The 21,482-nt window shown below is 39.7% G+C and overlaps 1 protein-coding gene across 4 annotated transcripts in view; it reads right to left on the bottom strand.

Moving 5' to 3' along the window:
- The window catches only part of PKM (pyruvate kinase M1/2), a 38,664-nt gene extending 17,843 nt beyond the window's left edge, over window positions 1-20,821 (bottom strand). Inside the window, exons 1-4 of one of the 4 annotated variants that reach the window (XM_036734695.1) lie at window positions 20,174-20,605; window positions 8,833-8,931; window positions 686-849; window positions 185-276 (exon numbers count right to left, since the gene is read on the bottom strand). In XM_036734695.1, the coding sequence (XP_036590590.1) occupies window positions 185-276; window positions 686-845 (252 nt within the window). In that variant the 5' untranslated portion in view covers window positions 846-849; window positions 8,833-8,931; window positions 20,174-20,605. Of the gene's footprint in view, window positions 1-184; window positions 277-685; window positions 850-8,832; window positions 8,932-20,173 lie in introns of all 4 variants that reach the window. The other 3 variants (XM_036734693.1, XM_036734696.1, XM_036734694.1) reach the window with 3 other exon arrangements.
- Between the last annotated feature and the right edge of the window lie 661 nt (window positions 20,822-21,482).

The raw sequence follows: 21,482 nt of genomic DNA, 5'->3' as shown, positions 1-21,482 counted from the left end.
TCAATTGTTAGTTTTCTTTGTTAAATAGGAAGATTTAATGGAAAAGCAAGAAGAGGTGATTATCTAGCAGACTGTCATATTTTTATATAAATCATCACATTTCTTTTTAAAAAAGATCATTGGATGAAATGAGCAGCACAATTTACAGGAAGGGACCACTCCTACCCTCTGCTGGAATCCTTACCTCATGAGTTCCGTGGGAGAAATTTAGACGAGCCACATTCATTCCAGCTTTAATCATTTCTTTTAACTTGTCCACAGATCGGGAGGCTGGGCCTAAGTGACAGAAAAATTTTTAAAAATTAAAACCACGAATACTTGTTGTATACAATATCTCCTTCAAGGAGTTTTCAGGGCCTCTAGGAAAAGTAACTTGGAAAGGGCAGTCTACAGGCTGTTTTTCATGTTTAATACTCAAGGGAAGAATAAATGTCACTTCCAACATCAGTATTCTAGTTCAACTTCTTCAAGTTTTCAAATTCCCTTTTATTTTCACCAGGTATTTAAAACAAACTCCTTTTGTTACTGAGGTTTGCAATTTTATTTATCTGAGTTGAGATAAATCCTCTCCCTTTAACAGTATATGCTCTACCAAGCCTTCTTTGTGGCAAAAGAAGGCAGGCTCTGAGAGCCTCTGCATTGTAGCCAAGGGACTGGGACTCAAATGTGAATCACATCCACTTACCAATGGTGCAGATGATACTGGTGTTTCGGGCAACAGTGGGCTCTGAGTCGATGTCCAAACGACACATATGTTCCAGAAAGCTGTCAGCCATGGCAGCAAACAGCTGCTGGTCCTGAAGAGTGCGGTATGTAATTTCACTGGATGTTCTGCCTGCATCCATGTTGCTGAGTCATAAGAAAGAAGAACCAAGTCAATGAGAAGAGAACCCAGGCACCACATCCTATAGCCTAACAAGTGCAGGATTAATAATACTTGGTAGAGAGCCTTTCTGTGTTACAATAGTAACAGGAATATGCAATTACGCTGCCCAAATTACAGCAAATTAAATCATGTGCTGGTTATGTGTATATACCTCTCCTTGTATAGCAGTTCTGGTCAAAAAAATTTTTATATAGTAGGAGTTTAGGTTTGGAAAGAACAATAAATTATTTAGGCCAGTCCCCCTCCTTTATAACATCCCTATCAGGTAAGCAATTAATCAGTTTGACCATTGTCACTCTGCAAGGCAAAAGAATTTTGGGTATCCAGTCAAAATTGGCCTCCCTTAGCTTGTACACTTTGCCTTTAAAAATGGAATTATTTTACATGCACTATTGAGGTCTCCTATTAACAAGGAACCAAAATTCTTCAGTAACAGAAATGACCATTGTTACTTTGTTAGTTTTTAAAATTTGCATCCATGTGCAGCTTTTCTAAAAGTAGAAGCTAGAAACAAACACTTTTACCCGCCTCGCCCTTCTCAGTTTCCTCCAAAAAATGCCAAAAGTCGTTCTGTAGTCTAGCTACTAGCATCAGCAATCCTAGTTACTCTTTTGGCAGCGTAGCTCAAACTCACTGTCACAGCTCATTAATTGACTCAGGAGGTCACATTGACTTCTTCCCTGACCTTTACTTTTCTTCATTACAACTAAGCATTCCTGTTGGTTAAAAAGTTGATCAGAGCCAAAAAGCAGGCTGTTAAGATACTCTGTGGAAGTTCGGAGACATAGTTTTTGTATTCAAAGAATCCTGTTTAGCATACAAGTGGAATTGCTTTGAGAGAGCAGGCTGACAGGAATTTAAAAGAGAAGAGCTTTTATCCAACAACTAGTAGATTCTGCCTACCTTAATTCCTCCAGAGATGCAAATTTCTCAGACCCAAGACATTTGTTCTAAATAAATTACATTTCATCCTCACAACCCTGTGAGGTAGGTACTATTATTATTATTACAGATGTGGAAACTGAGGTAAGCAGGGGTTAAGTGGCTTGCCCAAGGCCACACTATTTGTGGCCACATTTGAACCCAGGTCTCCCCGACTCTGAAGTCTGTACTACATTCACTGTACCACCTGGATGACTTAAAATATCTGTGACCTTTTCCCTCCCAGTAACAGTGTCCTGTTTTCTAGATACCCTGTATAGAGGTCCTTCAAGACTCCTACAGTTGAATAACCAGAACTGTACTAGTTATACTTGGTCCAAATCCTGCTGCTTTTTCCATCTTTGTTCTCAAGTTCCACTTCGATCTCCCCTAAAAATCTCAATTTGGACTGCGATATTAGAATCTCACGCTTTATTCTTATGAACAAGTCTGTTAAAATTGCTGGAACAGTTTACAAATCTTTTCATCTTTTCCATTTTTCTTTTGCATGCAGTCCTCCTACTATCTCTGAATGCACCTGGGATGCTTGGCATAGCTGGATATCCTGCCAACTCTTTGACAGTTATTTCTTTCCTTTGGCAAGTAAACCAGTGCCTCGTTGCTAAGGCACTTTTCTTTGGGATCTCAGCTGTAGCAATTAACTTATGTGACTAACTTCTGGATGAAATCACTATATTCTGTCAATGTCATTCCTGTTGCCCATTTCATATTTAAATAATTCAAAGCTGTTTCACTTATTTGTCATGTATTTATCATTATTCTTTATATTATTACTTATCGATCTTATTCTAGCTCTGATGAGTCAATGATCTGACTGTATACAGATAGCTGACCTGGATAACTCACATCAGTAATTATTTTTTTTCCTATTAAAATGCAGGCTTTCATTTTTCAGTGTTAATAAGGGCTCATTATGTTTAGTGCCTAAGAATGCTTTCTTCAAAAAAAGCATTCATGATATAAGCCTAAAGCTTCGGTAAGTCTTGGGCCTCTATCATTCTTTCTTCCCAAATCATTCTTTGCCATTCATAAAAGTTTTTTATTACTATTTTTTGCTTTTTTACATCATCACCTCCAACAAACATCACTCCCTTTTCCCTCAAGTTTTCCCATATAACAAAAGGTATTTTTTAAGAAAAAAATACCCAACCCAACTGATCAAACCACATTTAACGATTCCCCAAACATGTGCAATTGTACAATACACCTGTGGACCTCCCACTTACATAAAGGGATGGGTGGACTGGGGGTGTCCTCTCATCTCTTCATTTGAATCATAATTAATCTTTATAATTTTGTTAGAGACACCAATAGTCAAACTGAAGTTTTAGATTGGCAGTCTACTAAAAACTGATCTCTTCCCAGCACTCTGCCACTGTCACTGCAGAAATAAAAGAATGCTCTAAAGACTTGGTTTTTTGTTGAAAAATGTTTCTGGTTTGCTTTTGTTTTGCCTACAAAGGTAGTAAAAATATACTCCAAGTTTCCTTAATAAAACAATTTGCAAAATTAGTGACTATTTCATCATGGGCAGTAGGGAGACTTATCAATACCTGGGTCTATATTTGAACAAAGTAGATGAGGCACCTTAGACATAGACAGGGTTACATGTCATAGCTTCAGGAGGAGAGGTCTTCTCAAGGCCATTTCTCCAAAGGGGTAGCATTAATCAGTTCTATTCAAGTTGTTTCCACATACTTCTTGGGCAATAGTTAGTACAGTGGACTAGATCTATTAGCACAGCAACCACATCCCAACATTTATAGATTCAATTATTCCTATATGTAGTCAGGCCCCAATTTAGGAAAAGAGCACTTGAAACATTCCAAAGCCAGAAGTCTGACAGCACTGTTGAGAAAATCTGAGCCAATTTCTACTAGGAAATGTTACTGTGATTAGGACCAGCCTCTCACCCCTGAACCATACCCTTATGGTTAGGAATACAGCACCATTTCCCCAAAGAGCACAATGATTTTGATTTGTTATAATAGTCCAGTTTACTTTGGGGAGGGGGCAAACTTTGTGACTTGTTGGCTATAGGTAGTAACCATTGAGAGAGGAGAAAGAGGACAGATACACATATATGTAAATATAATATAGTGGGTAATCGTGAGTCATACTTTTTTCCCCAGAGAATGAGTCAGAAGAGACCTCAGGTAATCTAGTCCAATTCATATCTGAATAAAACTCTCTTCTACAGCATCAACAACCTGAGTCAGTCTTGAAAACCATTCTTCCACTACCTCCTGAGGCAACCCATTCATTTTTGGGTTAGCTCTAATTGTCATTAAGTTTTCCCACAGCATCAAGCATAAATTTGCTTCTGTATAGCTTTGGCACATGATGGCCTGTCAAATACTTCAAGACATTTAGCTATCATGTCCTAGCTGAGTGTTCTTTTCTCCAAACTAAATATCCCCGGTTTCTTTATTCTCCAAGCTGGCCTAACTCCATTTTGTCAACATATTTCCTAAAATGTGACATCCATAAGGGAACATAATACTCTAGATGTGGCTTGACATCAGGGCAGAGGACAGCAAGACTATAGCCTTCCTCCTTCATTCCTTCCACAGCCTCTCTCTTTTTAATATAGCCTCTCAAGATCTTTTTGGATCCTGATTGTTGTTTAACGCACTAGCTATCTCTACCAACTTTCTGTCTTGGGAATTTTACAAGCATACCATCTATTTATACCTTTATCCAAGTTCTTGATAAAAACATTAAACAGCATAAAGCCGACCAAATTCCTGGGACAATCCTTTGAAGCTGACATTGGCTCATTAATGATGCTTCAGGTCTAGCTATTAAACCCATTTCAAATCCACCTATTATTTTTCTAAGACTATTTCTTTCTGTGTCTTGTTGACAAAAACAACTAAGAAATGCTTGGTTAAAAATCTAAGTAGAACTCTATCTACAGTATACATGATAAACTATCAGGGAAGGAGACAGTAACAGTAACACTGAGTTACTAAAATGGAAGAGACAGAGTAACAATATAGCATTTTGACTATTCCAGTGGTATAGCAATCCTTCTGCAAGTAAGACAATGTCAAGTCTGCTCTTGAACTGAAATGGTCATAAGTAACTTATTTTCATTAACAGATTGTGACTACTCACTTCTAAGCCTAAGCCAGCAATTTATTATCTTCTTCCTTACCTTCAAAGGCTGAATTGATTTAACACCTTAGTGTGTTATTCAGGACACTTGTCATATCTCCTTTTCTCCATCTTCCCCTTTTCCTCCACCCCATTATTTCATATGTATCTTTATCTGTAGCCATACCTATATATTTATCACTTTATTGTATGTCTAGGTCACTTTAGTGCACTTCAGAGTTTGCAAAACTGAAGATTTGTGACAATCCTGCATTGAGCAAGTCTGACAGCACCATTTTTCCAATAGCATGTGCTCATATTGTATCTGTGTCACATTTTGGGAATTCTTGCAATATTTCAATTTTTTTCATTATTATTGTATCTGTTATGGTGATCTGTGAACAGTGATCTTTGATGTTAGTATTGTAATTGTTTTGGGGCACCATGAACCATACCCATAAGATGGTGAGCTTAATGGATAAATGTTGCAGGTGTTCTGATTGCCCAGCTCACCAGCCTTCCCTCTCCTAAGGCCTCCCTATTCCCCAAGACACAAAAATAGTGAAATAGGTCAATTAATAACCCTACAATGGCCTCTAAGTGTTCAAGTGAACAGAAGAGTCAATTGATGTGCCAAATTTCAAAGTTGCCTTATTTTAAGTAATTGCTACAACTACCCTGACCTTCAGCAACCACTACCCTGATCAGTCAGGAGCCATCAACACTGAGGCAAAACCCTCTACCAACAGAAAGATCATGATCTACTGAAGGCTCAGATGATGGTTAGCATTTTTTTTAGCAATCAAGTATTTAAAAGTTAAGGTGTATGTATATATATAAATACATACTACTGTTGTACACATAAACTATAGTGTAAAACATAACTTTTATATGTACTGGGAAACCAAAAAAATTCATGTAACTCATTTCACTGTGGTGGTCTAAAACTGAACCTGCAACATCTAAGGTATGCCTATAAAAAAATTAAAAAAAAAAAAAACATTTTTCAAGACTCCCCCCCATGCTCTTTCCTCCCACCTCCACCCCCCAAAAAACTAAAGTGCTTTCTAATTTTCAGTCCCTTTTTTGGTCCCTTTTTTTTTCAGTCCCTAATTTTCAGCTCTCTTCTTACCTGTGCCTGCCACCTGTGTAACCTTGAGGGAAAGTCCCTTAACTTTTCTAAATTTTATTTTTTTCTAAGTTTTTCAAATGTAATTTTGGGGCAGGGGAAACAAACTAGATGATCTAGAAGCTTCAACTTTAAATCCTATTAATTAAAAGGTGGTGATAACCACAGAGCATTATTATTTTCATCAAAACCTTATTTCCTTTTTTGAAAGGGTCACTAAGATACTGATCAGTGAGTGCACTAGTCCACCTCACTTAGAGCACATTCCATAGTCTTTCATGCTATTCTTGTGAAAAAAGTGAAAAGTTAACTAGATTATAGTGCTATAATGTAGATGGGGGAACTGTTTGAATGATCGAGACCAAAGAATAATCACTAATGGTTTGAGCCACCTTGAAAGGAGGTCTCTGTCCATGGAGTGTCCCACGTGTATGTTTGTGGCCCTACACTACTTAACATTTTTTATGAATGACTTGAATAAAGCCAGAGATGCTTCCCAAATTTTCAGGATTTGATTCCAAGGATCAAAGACCTTAAGTTACAACTTTGGTCTGAATCAACTAAGATGAGATTTAACCAGGGTAAATGTAAAATCTGATACTCTGCGTTTAGGAGGTCAAAGTATGATTATGGGAAAGGAATGACTAGGCAGCAGGAAACAAATCTGCTGGTTGTAGGGAGCTATATATGTTCAATGAGTCAGTGATGGAACATGACAACCACAAAGTAAAAGATTCCATAGCATGACCAGGAAAGAGGTAAAATAAACCTTAAATGCAGTCTGCCCTGATTAAACCCCGTCTAGACTATTGTGCTCAGAGACCTGTAAGTTCCAGAATTTAGGGGAAGTCATTGCTAAGTAGTAGGGAATCCAAAGGATGGTGATGTCATACAAGAAATAACTGAATGAAAGGGAATATACAGTCTACAGAAGACTCAGGGTAAATATGATAAACATGTTCAAGTATGTGGAGGGCTGTTATGTGGAAGGGAAAATCAGATTTGTTCAAGCCTCAAATGACAGAATAAGGAGCAGTCAGTTGACTTTCATTTATTCAGTGTGCCAAACACTATGCTAAGCACTGGGAATACAAAGAAAGACAAAAGACAAGTCTCTGACCTTGAAGAACTCACAGTCTAACGATGGGTGACAACATGCAGACATCTACATGATGCATAACGTATAAAGAATAAACTAGGGGTGTTCTCAGAGGGAAGTTACAAAGATTAAGGAGGGCTGGGAAAGGCTTCTTGCAGAAGGTGAGACTTGAAGAAATTTAAGAAAGCTAGGATGAAGGAATGAGGGAGAGAATTCCAGGCATGAAAAACAAAGACTGTGTAAACTCCCAGAGTAGGGAGATGTACTGTCTTGCGCAAGGACCGCAAGGTCAGTGTCATTGAATTAAAGAGTATGTAGGAGGGAGTAAAGTGTAAGAAACAAGAAAGGTAGGAAGGTGCCAGGTTACAAAGGACTTTAAAAGCCAGAATGGGATTTTATATTTGGTCCTAGAGGTAACAGGAAGCCACTGAACGTTATTGAATTGGGTATGTGTGTGGAGGCTGTGGTCAGACCTGGATTTAGGAAGCTCAATTCAACAGCTGAGTGGGGGAAAGATTAAACTAGGGATAGACTTGAGGCAGGAAGACCAACCAGCAGGCTATTGCAATAGTCCTGGCAGGAGGTGATGAAGGCCTGAAACAGATACCTGACCTTGAGGTTCCAACAATTAATGCTATTCAAAAGTGAAATGGTAATCTTCTAGATGTATTGTTTTCCTCCCAGTTTATAGGTCTTCAAGGAAGGGCCAGATGATCATTCATTGTACATAACCACACATTGCAATGTAAAGGTGATTGTTTCTCCAGTATGAGCTGAACTAGAGTACACAGGTTCCCAAAGTGGGCAATACTGCCTCCTGGGGGACACTGGAATGATGGGGGGGCATAGTAGCCTCAGGTACAATTAGGGGGCATTGAATAAAAGGGGGTGGTAGAAACATAAGGAAAAAAGACAAGAAAATTTTGAAAAAACATTCATCCATGTTTCATCTATTGTGTAAGAGTTAAAGTTATATAGTGATTACATTATTTTCCAAATGAACACACAAAATGCAAGTTATAGCTGATCAGTGGTCAAATCTGCCAACATGTCTTAATGAGCAAGTATTGGCAGGTAAGTGTGTCTCACATGGTCCTCGGAAAGTCCAGTATGCATTGGCAGGAATATGTGTATAATGACTTATTTACTATATAATACTACACGGTTACATGGCATCATCGAAATTTCAATGCAGGAAGAAATCCACAAATTTACAATAAATTATTAAATCTAAGATGTATCATTTTAAAAAAATTGTTTTTTGAAATGCAAATTTAAAAAAAAACATTAAAGGGTTAAAGAGATTTTTTTTTTTGAAAAGGAGACAGTAGGCCAAATAGGTTTGAGATCCTCTGGACTAGACAGACATTGGTATTCTTCCCAATTGTGAAATGTTGTGATTCTTTGAATGGCCTGCCCTGATACCCTACCCTCCATAGAGGCAGCCTGCCTGAATACTTCAGCAGTACAGATGGTTTAGTATCACCAAGGGCACACATTTGAGATAAGTAATTTCATTCTTACAATTCTCCCCCTCATGGGCAATGAGCTGCAATCTCATTAAAAAAACAAACAACAAAACAACCATACTGTCTGATCTTTGCATCTTATTTAGATGACAAAATAAGCCATGTGTTGTAGTGGCTGAATGTATGTATAAGGACAGAATTAAGATACCTGTGATCTTCTGGATTTTTCTTACTGCTTCCACGTAAACTCTGTGACCCAAACTGTAAAGTATACCCTGCAGAGTAGAATGAGCTGTGCCTTGAAGGGCTGTAAAAGGATTGAAGCAATATTTTAGTTTCTGAAATGCATTAAAAGCCAGATATTGAGATTATGAGGGAACAGCCTTACTAATTAGGTGGTCCATGGACTGCAAAAGCAGCTATCTCTAGGGTATTAAAAAGCTGGATGTATTATTGCCTTATCACTGAGTATCCCTCAACAAATGCTTTTCTTAAGGTTTGGTTTCTACAACATATCCATAGTATTCAAATTTCTGATTATCCAAACAGCATAAAATTTCTCATTTGATTACTACTATAATAATTTCCTAAATCTGGACTAGATAAATCCCATAAGCCAGGTCATCATGGGGACCAATCACACTTCACCTAGTAGCTTTTCTTTTGCACTACAGAAGTACATACTACTCTTCTCACTCATCCACTTTTGCTATTACCACAAAATAGATATATACAATGCTACATCCCACTACCAGCCTAATCTAAGACATGACTTTCATCATACAAATTTAAGAGGAGGATTAACAAGCCTAAGGTGATAGGATAAAAAAATCAAGAGATGAAAAGAACCTTAAGAGATCTAGATCAACCTCATTTGACAGCTGAGGAGACTGAGGCCTAGAAACGGAATGACTTTCCAAATAAAGGACAAGTTAACACCAGAATTGAGTAGAAAACAGGTCTTTCAGCTCCCATTCCTGTGCCCTCTACTTCTCCCCATATCATCTCAGCTTCTAAATACCTCAGTTACAAGCTACTTCACAATCTTACTTCCATCCAACCTATCCAAACTTTATTTTTCACTATTCTCCAACTCTAATCCAAATTAACAGTCTTACTATTTTGTAGAACATGCCTGCAAGATCTTTGTCATGCTAGTATCCCTACCTAGAATGGCTTCTCCCCTCCCCAAGATCTATCTAAATCCTGTCAATGTTTTGGGGCTCTAACTCAATTCTCATCTCTCATAAAACTTTCCTCACCTCTCCAGACTTTACTGATGTTCAGTAAAGCTGCAAAGGATCCCCTTTCCCCAAATTCTTGTAATATTTATAACGGATTGCAAAACTGAAGCAATAATCCATGCATGAGTAATTAGTAAATAAATGACAGTATAATTATCTGACCCAAGTTCCTTGTTTTTTCCATCATCCAACATTTAGTAAATCCCACATAATTTAGCACAGTACTGAATATTCAGGCACTTGTATACTAAACAAATTACTATCAAATTTGTCATTACTAAGATGGGTAACTTGATGTGTCTACAGGATGTCCTCAGGGCTATGACTTTCTAGTAGTTAACTAGCCTTTCCTGTTTCTAACAGAAAAATTACCAACATCCTCCTCTCTCCCTCCACTCCTATGCCTGCCTCCTCTACCCCCAATCAAGTTCTGTGGGAAGCCAGAAATATGCATTATCAAAGAAGTTCCCTCTGTAGCTAATTTCCCCTCTCCCATTACCAAGCAGGCTTCAGAATAGCTTCCTACCAGCACATGCAACATGACTTATCAGGCAGCTGACTCATTCATTACTACACCCTCCTCAAGAGGCAAAGACATGCAGAATCCACCTCCAACTAGCAGTTATCCAACTTCTACATTTAAAATGGCAAAGAATCTTTCCTGATACTGATGCCCTAGTCCCAAGCCTGTGCCACTGCAGCAGGATCTTCCTGAAAGCCATGGAGAAGACACCTTTATGAAAAATGAGATTTTTCCATTATAGCCAGCTTCTATCATATTTAGTTCTGTCATTTTAATCCACAATAACTTATCAAGAATGGGACTGGTTAATGCAGGAGTATAACAAAAAGGGACTTACTGGGCAACTATAATCAGCTGCCTATTAATTTGTCCCAAAACTCACTCTAAGAACTAGGGTCAGAGCTCCTCAGGAAAGAAGCAGAAAAAGAATTGGGGAGGTGGGGGATAGAGCCAAGATTCCTTCTGAATCTCTAGTTGATTCAGAAAAAATTGGGAACATTTACTATATGATCTTGAATCAAGTACTAAGACCAAAGAAAAGCAAATTCCTCCTCTTGAGGGTATCCATAGGTTCGCAAAGTGATTGATACCACCCCCTGGGGGTGCTGGAATGATGGGGGGGCGAGTAGTCTTGGGTGCAATTGGGGGGCATTGAATTAAAATAAGGGAGCAGTGGAAGCACAAGGAAAGATAAGAAATTTTTGAAAAACCATTTGTACAAGTTTCATCTGTTGTGTAAGTTATAGTTGTAGTGATTACATTATTTTCCAAATAAACATACAAAATGCAAGTTACAACTCAATGGTCAAGTCAAGACTTAGCAAACAAGTGTTAGCAAGAGAGAATGTCCTGCACTGTGAGTAAGTCCAGGATTCATCAACAGGAATACGTACCTGTAATGATGCTATACAGTTACAAATGCAAAAATGCATCATCAAAATTTTAATGCAGGAAAAACCCGACAAATTTACAATAAGTGATTAAATTTAAGCTGTCATTTAAAAAAAATATTTTTTTGAAATGATGCAAATTTCAAAAAACTGTTAAAGGATTTAAGAAAACTTTATGTAGATTTCCAGGGGGGCACTGGGTAATTTTTTTTTTTTTGTGAAAAGGGAGTAGTAGGCCAAATAAGTTTGGCAACCTCTGGTAGACCCTCAAAGATTCCTGAACTACTGAGGACCCAATATAATTACTTGCTACTTTGGTTACTGCACCCCAAAAAATCCCCCTACAAACCCATACTTTATAGAAATTACTCAGTCCAGGCTGTAAGTGGTATCATTTTGGTACTGTTCAGAACTTACATTTCTTTCTTTCTCATGACTCACTCTCATCCCTCCTACACATATTCATAATTTTTACTGAAAATACCTACCACAAGGCCAGAGTTAGTGTTAAAGTAGTTAAATCTTCAGGTTTATACTTAGAAAACTGCAGAAAATGTATGTTTTAAAGGTCATCTCATTCAATCCCTAATTTACAGATAAGGAAAGGGGCCAAAAGTTATGTGCCTTCCCCATTGTCATAGAGTAAGCATCAGAAAGGAGATTTGCAAAAAAGTTCTTCTCTAGTCAGTGTTCTATCCATTGTATCCTACAGGCTAACTTGCCACTTCACTTTAATATACTCCTGCGTTCTCTAAACTATGTTTTCCCTGTTCTTGAACACAAATATTTATTTGCACACCAGGTAGGAATGAATTTTTTAAATTATAGGCATCTTGACTAATGCAAAAATGTTTTACACGATTGCACAGGGTGGGAGGGGAAAGAAAAAACTCGGAACTAAAAACTTAAAAAAAAAGTTAAAAATTGTTTAGTTGGGGGAAAAAATAAATTATTAAAAATTATAAGCATTTTTGCTTCTTGGATCCTGTATCACTCTAAGTTCTAAACCTAACAATGGGTGAGGAATGTTCAACTCACTATTTGTGAGCTCCATTTCATCAAGTCCCAAAACCTTCTTCACCAATCAACAAGCCTGGCTAATCCTGGTTCCAACTTGCAGAAAGTCTTTGTCCAACCTATAGACATAATTTTCTTTTCCTTCTGGAGAAATTAAGCAAACCATTTGCCAATTAGTGGCACTGGCCTGGAAACAATAATTTCCAAAGCATCATATTTTTTAACAGGAAAGATAACTTAAAAATACATTTACTTTTACTACACTACACTGGACACCAAGGAACCAGGATGACACACCCTTGCAGAAACCTGAGATCCAGCATGGCCTAATGGAAAATGTGAGATTCGTAGGAACTGTTTTGAATCATTGGTCCAAAGAAATTTACAGCCTGTCTGACCTTGGACATATCACTTAACCACACCCTTTGGCCTCAGTTTCCTTATCTGTAAAAGGGAAAAGTTAGACTGATATCCATTAAATCTTTTCCAGATTTAAACCTATTATAATGGGATGCAAGCAGAATTTTGGTCAGGAACCAGAGGTATTCAGCAACAGAATGGATCTGCTCTGGATTTTGCTCAGCTTCACCAAGGGAAGACAAACTGAGAGCTTTAGCTCTGGTATCATTTGTAGGAATAAGTACAGATTTTCCTTACTAATCTTAAACAGAAACCTGCTTTGTTCCAGAACTATTTCATAGGAACTATTCTAAAGAGTGGGAAACTTTATAATATAGGTGGCAATGAAGGCTAAGCCCTCTGAATAATACAATTCCTTCATGGAAGAAAATGAGGATTTGTATGTATCAGATTTTAATCGTATGTATCAACTATGTATCAGATTTTATCAATAGGCAATATGGATGTTCCTTCCAGAAGGAAACTTTCTCAAGTAATTTTAAGGCCTAATTCTGAATTAGACTTCAGAGTTGAATTTAACAGCCCACTCCATTAACCCTCTCCCTCCCTCCCTCCCCAAACACCATTTTAACAAGCAAGTAGTCATCTAGCCTCTGCTTGAAGACTTCTGATAAAGGAGATCTGACCATTACCTTCGGAGGTAGTCCCTTCCACTTCTGGACAGCTCCAATCACTATTTCCTGAATGTAGGACTCAGAAATGAGCCTGTGATCTCACTGATTAGGAAGTTCCCTCCAGTGATGCATATTACAACACATCCTTGCCTGCTGCATGCCCAACCCTTTCACAACATAGTTCTAACCTGTCTTTCCAAACAGTTTTCACTTTGCCTTTCACAGTCAGTGTTCTAACCAGAACTGCCTACTTGCTCTTCACAATTCTTTGTTTTCCATCTCCTACCTACCTCTTTTGCCTTTGCACAGGTTGTCCCACAAGCCTGGAAAGCTCTTCACTCCCCACCAATAAGACTTTTAGGAAATCCTAGACTTTCAAGGGTCAGCACAAGTGCCTCTTCTCTTTCCTGATCTTTCACTTCCTATCCCCAAGAAATTAATATGTACATATTTTATGCTTGCCCCCGTGGACCATGAGCACCTAGAAAGATGGCAAGGCCTGTTTGTCTTTATAGTCATAGAGCCTAGCACAGTGCTTGGCATACCGCAAATTCTTTGTAACTTCCATCTACTGCTCCTGGTTTTGGTCTCTGACCCCAAATAAACAAAATTAAATTCCTCTTCTTTATGATAGCTGCCCAAAAACTTGAACCTGGAGCTTCTTTTTCCCAGTTCTTTCAAATGCTTTTCATATGACATAGGCCCAAGGTCCTTCACTGTCACCTTAATCTTATCAATGTCTTTCTCAAACTGATGTTTAGAGCTAAACACAATATCATATCCAAGATAGGATCTTACCAAGGCAAAGCACAGAGAAACTATCAATAGAAAAAAGTAAATAGCAGTAAAATAAGCAGCTTCTGAGTTGATGGATTTCCTATTTCTAACAAGGTAAAAAACAAGAGGCAGATATTAAATGCCTATTATAAGGCAGGCACAAGGAAATACAAGGACAAAAAATACTGCCCCTCTCCTCCCTTCCCACAGTCCTTAAATTATGTCATGGATAACACACAAAAGGGATAGTTGTATTAAGAAAAATCATCTCTATACTTTCAAGCTCGGGTTGGTGGCTGGCCTCTGAGCTAAAAATATTTTTATACAATAAAACTTTATTTAAATGTAAAAACCACCTTAGCTTGAGAGTCATACAAAAATAGTATTTGGGCCTTGGAATTTGCCAACCACTGCTTTGGGGAGCCCCGAACACATCTGGTATAGCTGTATGATTCCTCAACTATGTACTCCTTTCCCTTCACAAACACCATTATATACATAAGCCACACACATAGCGGAGTCATTTTAAGAAGGTGGAAGGTAAATCCATCTTGATCAAGGGTAGTTTGGTATCTGCATAAGTTGAGCCTCCTTGGCTTGCCCCCGTAGTCCGTATGCTATGAAGAATTAAACCCTCTCCCCCAATTCAATAAAGTAACTTACTCTTTCCTGAAATCTGACGACTATTTCATTATAGCCAGTCCACTACATCTGTCTTTAAAACCATGCCTAATTGATCCTCTGAACCAGTCTACCTCCTAGCTCTACTAAGCAAATGGTTTGCATTCATTTAAAGCTTCTACAGATCAGCTGTTCTTTCCCCTCATTAAATTCTTCCTGGATTGTTTGGCTTCCTGTCTTTGCGGCCACTGGTAGGTACTGCAGTCTCCCTACGTGCCATTCAGCACACCACACTGCAGTTCAGATGCCAAAAATAACCCTCCAAAGCTGCTCAGTCCTCTCCCCTCTTTGGGAGGCAAAATAGAGCAATCTGTTGTTTCAGGATCCAAGCTTGAAAAGACACTGAAAGGTCACTGAACAATTTGCACCTCACAAAAAATAGTCTAAAATCAAAATTTTAAAATCAATTTTTTTTTAGCACATTAAATTGCTCAGAAGTCTCAATGAACTGGAATTTCCCAGTAATAAGGCCATTAGAAAAGGGAAAAAGACAGTCATGAGAAAATAAGACACCAGATTTTTGGGTAGCAGATACGTAGGCCCTTAAGATTTTAGATTCTATCTAGTCCTTTACATCTTCAAGATATCTATAAGCAATGCTCTATATCGTTAACCTTGAGAACCTTGCAAGCTCATTTATGAAAGACTGGACTTGGTGCCTTTTATAAAGACATTCAAACAAAAGCTGAAACACTCCCTCCCCATACCCTAAATAGGGTTATTTGAAGAGTTCAGGCAACCAAAAAAAAAATTTGAAATGAAGCATTTTCTTCTACGTTTATCTAACTCTCCTCAATTAAGTCAAATATACCCTGAGATTTTCTTTTAGGAGAGATTAAAGTAAAATTTAAATTGAAGCGGGGTGTTGCAAGTCAAATTTTGCATAAGCATTTCCCCCCATGGGCTTCAGTTAATCTGCTTTCTCATTTTCTTGTTGAGAAATTAATGTAGTTAAAGGCTCCCTCCATGGATTCTTTAATGCTATGAGTACTTGAAGAGAGGAGGCAAACAATTCAAGGTACTGTAAGGATTTGTATCTTAAAACTTTTTAAGGCATACTATGCACTGTAAGGGATGACGTTTTTAACAGTTATAATAAACTTCTCCTTTATCAACCAAATCATTTCACTTTAATGCAACAACCAAACTGCAGAAGTACATGCTAATAGTATTAGGAGAAGATCCCTATATTAATAATCTATATACCATAATTCAGGCAATTAAATCCTACAATTCCATCTCTCTTTTCCAGTTGAATTATTGGATGTAAAAAGATCCTGTATGAGGTTTAATGTAATCATTTCTAGATTTCAAATCCATTTAAAAAGTGGAGATGAAACCTAGATACTTTACTTAGTAGAAATAAGAGGGTCATTACTTAGGTCTCAGTTTCCCCATTTGTAAAATGATGATATACTGCCTACCTCATGTGGTAGGAAAACTCTTTGAAAACCCTAAAGCCTTACATGAAATCGAGCTATTAATAACTACCCTCCACCCTATTTTAACTAGCAGGGGCAAAATGTTGTGCTGTCTTATCACTAACTTTACTACATGGAAAGGAATTTGGAGTCTAGAACAGAGGTTGAATTTAGTTAGGATGACAATTTTGCTTCAAGATGTGATTTGGGGAGGTGAACATAATTCACTCTGACTCCCTGAAAGAGAAATAGAGGAAAGCTTTTAAATGTGCAAATTTCCCCACTTACCCAACAAAAAAGAATGCTCTCTCATAAGCTGTTATCTTGAATGGCTGAGACATCTTGAATAAACATTGCTCCTGCTCAAATTTATAGTGACAATTTTAAAATCATCCCTTTCCTCTGAGGTAACTATTTCGTCATCTCTGGTGATTGTGACAGAGAGAATAATACCTTAGCAACCAACAATGCAGCAGGGAGTTCAGACCCTCACTCTTCTGTGCCCTAAGGAACAGACACACCCTTGGATACCAGAAGGGTCTAGGACTCCACTATTCCCATTTTAGCTGTAGGGGGCAAAGCAATTAACTCATTTTATCTACTAGCAAAAGCTGTATTACATACCTTATGGAAGCAGGCAAATCTATCTTAAAATCAGACTAACATGAAATCAATTCAAACAAACATTTATTTAGTATCCTAACATATCTAGGTTGCTTTCTCGTGAAGCGCTCTGGCCCTCAAGGGGTTCACATTCTATTGTGCATAGAAAAACACATAAAATTATAAAATAACAATTTACCATATCATAGAAAAAATACACAGAATTGTATAGAATACTTCTATAGAAATCAGTAAAATTTCACTTTTGCCAGTCTAAGTGGAATAAGTGAAGCTGTAATTATGGGAATGTAATCTTAAAAAGAGAACAAATCCTTCCTGATTCTTGTTCTGCCCAAACCCAACAGATGCCAGGTACACTAAGAAATTCATGTCCCAATGGAATTTTCATAGATATTTTTCCGATATTATTAGCTGCCTTGTAAACAATGCACAGCTCAGGAGATTAGTCTTGTCTTGAGGTCCCCTAGGGTTTCCAGAAGATGTCAGTTAATTGAGAAAACACCAAAATAACTTTATTTCACAGAAACTTAAATCCAACAAGCATTTATTAAGCACTTATGTGCCAGGATAAAGAAATCTAAAGATAAGAAATACAGTCTGTGCTCTTAAGGAGCTTACAATCTCCAGGAAAGTGAGTTCAAGCTTGAGTTTTTGCCCTAAATCAGAGGAAGATAAAACAGACTTCCTTGAACTTTTCTTCAGTTAACAAAAAACACATATGGAAGCTTCAGTTCTGAATGACATTAGATTTAACTCTCTGTTAACACACTCAGGGCAATGGTAATGGCTCATTAATTACTATGCTGGAAATCACATACCAAGAGGGATCACCACATGTATCCATATCTGCGGTCTTTAGTGCAAAGGAAAATATATAAAATCATACGGCATTTAAATTCTCTGACCTACTGTGTTACTTTATGGCATTAGGGATAGGCATCCAGTGGTTATATACATTATCTTCTTTCCCTGCTTTTGTTATCCTCACCCCAAAATGATGCATGTAGGTCTCAGCATCAAATGAACGTATTCAATATACAAGAGGAGAAAGGAAAGTAAGGAGAATGTGTGGTAAACTCCGACAATAGATTTGTCTGGGACGCAAATGAAAACCTTCCCTCACAAGTTTCACTCTCCTTCCAAATCTATGAGCTGTTAATCTTCTGAATCATGAGGTGAAGAGTGATGCATAAAATATGAGTAACACTTCCTAAGGCAGCCAGTCAGCAGTAGGCAGTTACCAGAAGCTACGTGCATGGGGGACAGAGAGAGATGGAGAAGTCTGGTCCAGCCAGCCTTTACTTAAGCACTATGTAAAAAGCCTTATTGTCTGACTTCAGGGGAAGGTGCTACGACCAAATCATGGCTGCCATTTTTCTCTTTCTACAGCACTTAGCTAAAATGTGAAAGGAGAATTTCAAACCAGGTAAATACAGCCCAGACTATGCCTCAGATTCAGAGGCAAGACATTGGACTCAGTGCTTTCTCTCCATAGAGAGCAAAAAAGAAAACAGGAAATTATGAAAACTTTTAATGAAAAAAAAGTGCTAAGAAAACACACCCACCTTCCCTTCTCTTTTTCTACCGGAAAGGATTATGTAATTGTACCCTATTATATTGCCGGCAATAATCGGGGGCAGTTCTCCTTTCACCTCCTCCCATCCCCAACTTTAACTTTCAGCAGGACAGGACGCTTTCTTTGGGTGTAATAGCAGCACGTGGTAGAGTTGGGGAGGGGGAGAAGAGAAGCCTCCATCTGGTGAATCACAAACTCAAAAGGTCCCAAAACTACTTCATAGTCTGGTGTGGCTGTTAAAACTCAAGAAGGAGAAAAGGGAAAAGCCCTGCCTGATCTTTGCCATGACTGAATGTAAGGGGTAGTACTGCAGGGAGCATTTATTGGGGGTCCGGATGAGCCAGGCTTCAAAGCTGAGGCAGAGTCTGAGATGTTCTCACTCAAGGACCACAGAGGGCTCAATTAACCAGGCCACTTGGCCTCACATCTCCAGGTCTGCCAGTGCCTTGAGGTCTGTCTGCCTGCTTTAGGGAGACTTCCCCTCTGAAGCAGCCAGTAGCCAGCAATGAGATTGCCAAGGGTGGGGACCAAACTAAAAACTAAAGTGGAAAAAACATTCCCCAAAGATGAGGATGAGAGGGAGGAGGGGAAAAGATGTGCACTAGGAGAGCAGGGATGGGATGGGATTAAAGTGGAGGGCGGGGAGAGTATGCACCAGGAGTGCAGAGATGGAGATGAAAGGGGGAGGGGAAGAGCACGCACCAAGAGATCTAGGAGGGGGAAGGGAAAAGCACGAATCAAGAGAGCAGGGAAGGGGATGAGATGGGTAAGAGCAAATACCAAGAGAGTTGGGAGGGGGATGGGGAAACGCATGCACCAAAGGGGGAAGTAATGGGGGATGGGAAGAGCACGTACCAAGAGAGCTGGGAGGGGGATGAGATGGCTAAGATTTAGGAGGGGGATAAAAGGAGGGGGAGGGGAAACAGCACGCACCAAAAGAGCTGAGAGGGAGGTAATGGGGGAGGGGAAGAGCACGTACCAAGAGAGCTGGGAGGGGGATGAGATGGCTAAGATTTAGAAGGGGGATAAAAGGAGGGGGAGGGGGAAGAGCATGCACCAAAAAAGCTGAGAGGTAATGGGGGAGGGGAAAAGCACGTACCAAGAGAGCTAGGAGGGGAATGAGATGGGTAAGAGTTAGGAAGGGGAAGAGCGTACATGAGGAGAACTGGGAGGGGGATTAAAGGAGGGGGAGGGGGAAGAGCATGCACCAAAAGAGCTGAGAGGGAGGTAATGGGGGAGGGGAAGAGCAAGTACGGAGACGGAAAGAGCCGGGAGAAGGATGGGAAGGGGAAGAGCATACACCAGAATTGGAAGGGCGATTAGAGGAAGGGGAGAGTTAGGACCAAGAGCAAACACTAAGAGAGTTAGTGAGATAGGGGAGGGGAAAAGGATTCACCATAAGAGCAGGTTGTGGAAAGGGGGACGAGATACTCTAAAGAAATTGGAGGGAAGGGGTAAGGAAGAGACACACTACGAAGTATGAGAAAAATCAAGAAAGGGGAGAACACACACGCCAGATAAGATGAGGAATGCTGGGAATGAAGAAGTACACCAGAAGGGAAGAATCAGAGGAGTTGAGATGGAATGAGATGGAATTAGGGTAGGAGAGAAGATGTGGGGGGGAAATGTGAGGCGGAGGAGATGTAGAGCGAGGGGAATCGCCTAGCCTCCCCTCACTCTCATGGCTCTCAAAAATATACATCTCCTGGACAGGTCTGAGTGTGGGTTAGGACAAAGAGGAGGTTGCGATAGGGAGCCTCACCTCGCGGCGCAGGCGTTTCCTTCCGAAGCGCTGAAATTACGATGTTTCCTGCTCCAAAGCGAAGCTCTTCTGTGGCTTTCGAACGCTGCAGTCTCAAGGTGATCCCACTGTCGCAGCACCACCACAGATCCATCCGCATTCCCCGCCCCCGTTCCCCTCCCCCACCCCCATCCTCCCTTCCCTATTCTCACCGCCCTGCACGTCTTCGACCTTCTTTTGGTAGTGTCCTCTAGCTAGGCTAGGCAGGGAGCGGGGAGGGGAAAGAGAGTAGCTCTTTCCTGAGGGATTTAATTTTCTGGTGGAAGGACATGTTGCAGCTTGACTACAATAAAGTCCACGACAACCAATGGGGAGGTCCCTGGGTTGCGGAACCAGTTCTCGGCCAGCTCTGGGCGGCCTTGCAGTCTGTCCGCAGACACTTCGAATTGTACTGATTCAACCCAGATTACGGTCTGGTGTAAATGGACAATGAGACGGAGAAAATCCTTTACTTTCAGTCCTTCCAGTGACCTCTCCTGCCAGTGCATGCCATTTCAGAATTTCCCTTCTTCCAAAACTACAAATTCTATAGCCTAGGGTAGCCTCCTGCCTCCTCCCCTGCAGCCCCACCAGCAATGCTGACCTTCGAGGCTCAGCGCCTTGGGCTCTGATCATCCTCACCCCACCCCCTTCTTCCCATTGAGCAGTTCATAAAGGGCATAATTTTACATCTCAGTTCTTTCTCCAACATCCATTCATTCTCCCATTTTAATCTGGGACTCAGGAAATCTGATTGTGTGGACTTTCCCCCCATTCCCTCCTTCGCCATCACTGTATCCCAAGCAAGAATTCTCTTGCAACTTGGAGCCCTATGCTGGGGGACAGGATGTGACGGAAGAGGGTGGTGGTGGTGGTGGACAATGACTAAGCAGGCACATAGATGGGTATCTGAGACCCACGTGTGACTCATATGTATGGATTTGGACTGAGTTCCAGTGGGTGGATTTTTTTGGATTACTGAATATGACCCTGAGGGTCGTTCTCAGATGTCAGAAGGAAACTTGAAGCCCAGGATTGATAACTGATATTCTTACTCTTAGGACAACTTCAGTAATGTCTCAGTATTTGATCCCCTCGCCGTGATCCAAAGCACGTCTGTCTGTACCTACGTGAGGAAGTGAGATTTCAACCCTAGAACCTAGAGAATATTCCTCCTTCGCTATAGGAAGATGGGTGGTGTGAGTGAGTGTGTGTGTGTGTGTGTGTGTGTGTGTGTGTGCAACATTTATAGCACTTTTAAAGAATCTTAAGACCCTATTATAGGGTAGGT

The sequence above is a fragment of the Trichosurus vulpecula genome, chromosome 8, assembly GCF_011100635.1.
Source record: "Trichosurus vulpecula isolate mTriVul1 chromosome 8, mTriVul1.pri, whole genome shotgun sequence".
NCBI classification, from domain to species: Eukaryota; Metazoa; Chordata; class Mammalia; order Diprotodontia; family Phalangeridae; genus Trichosurus; species Trichosurus vulpecula.
Note: the sequence above shows the minus strand (reverse complement) of the source record. Positions and strands in the feature narration are given on the sequence as shown.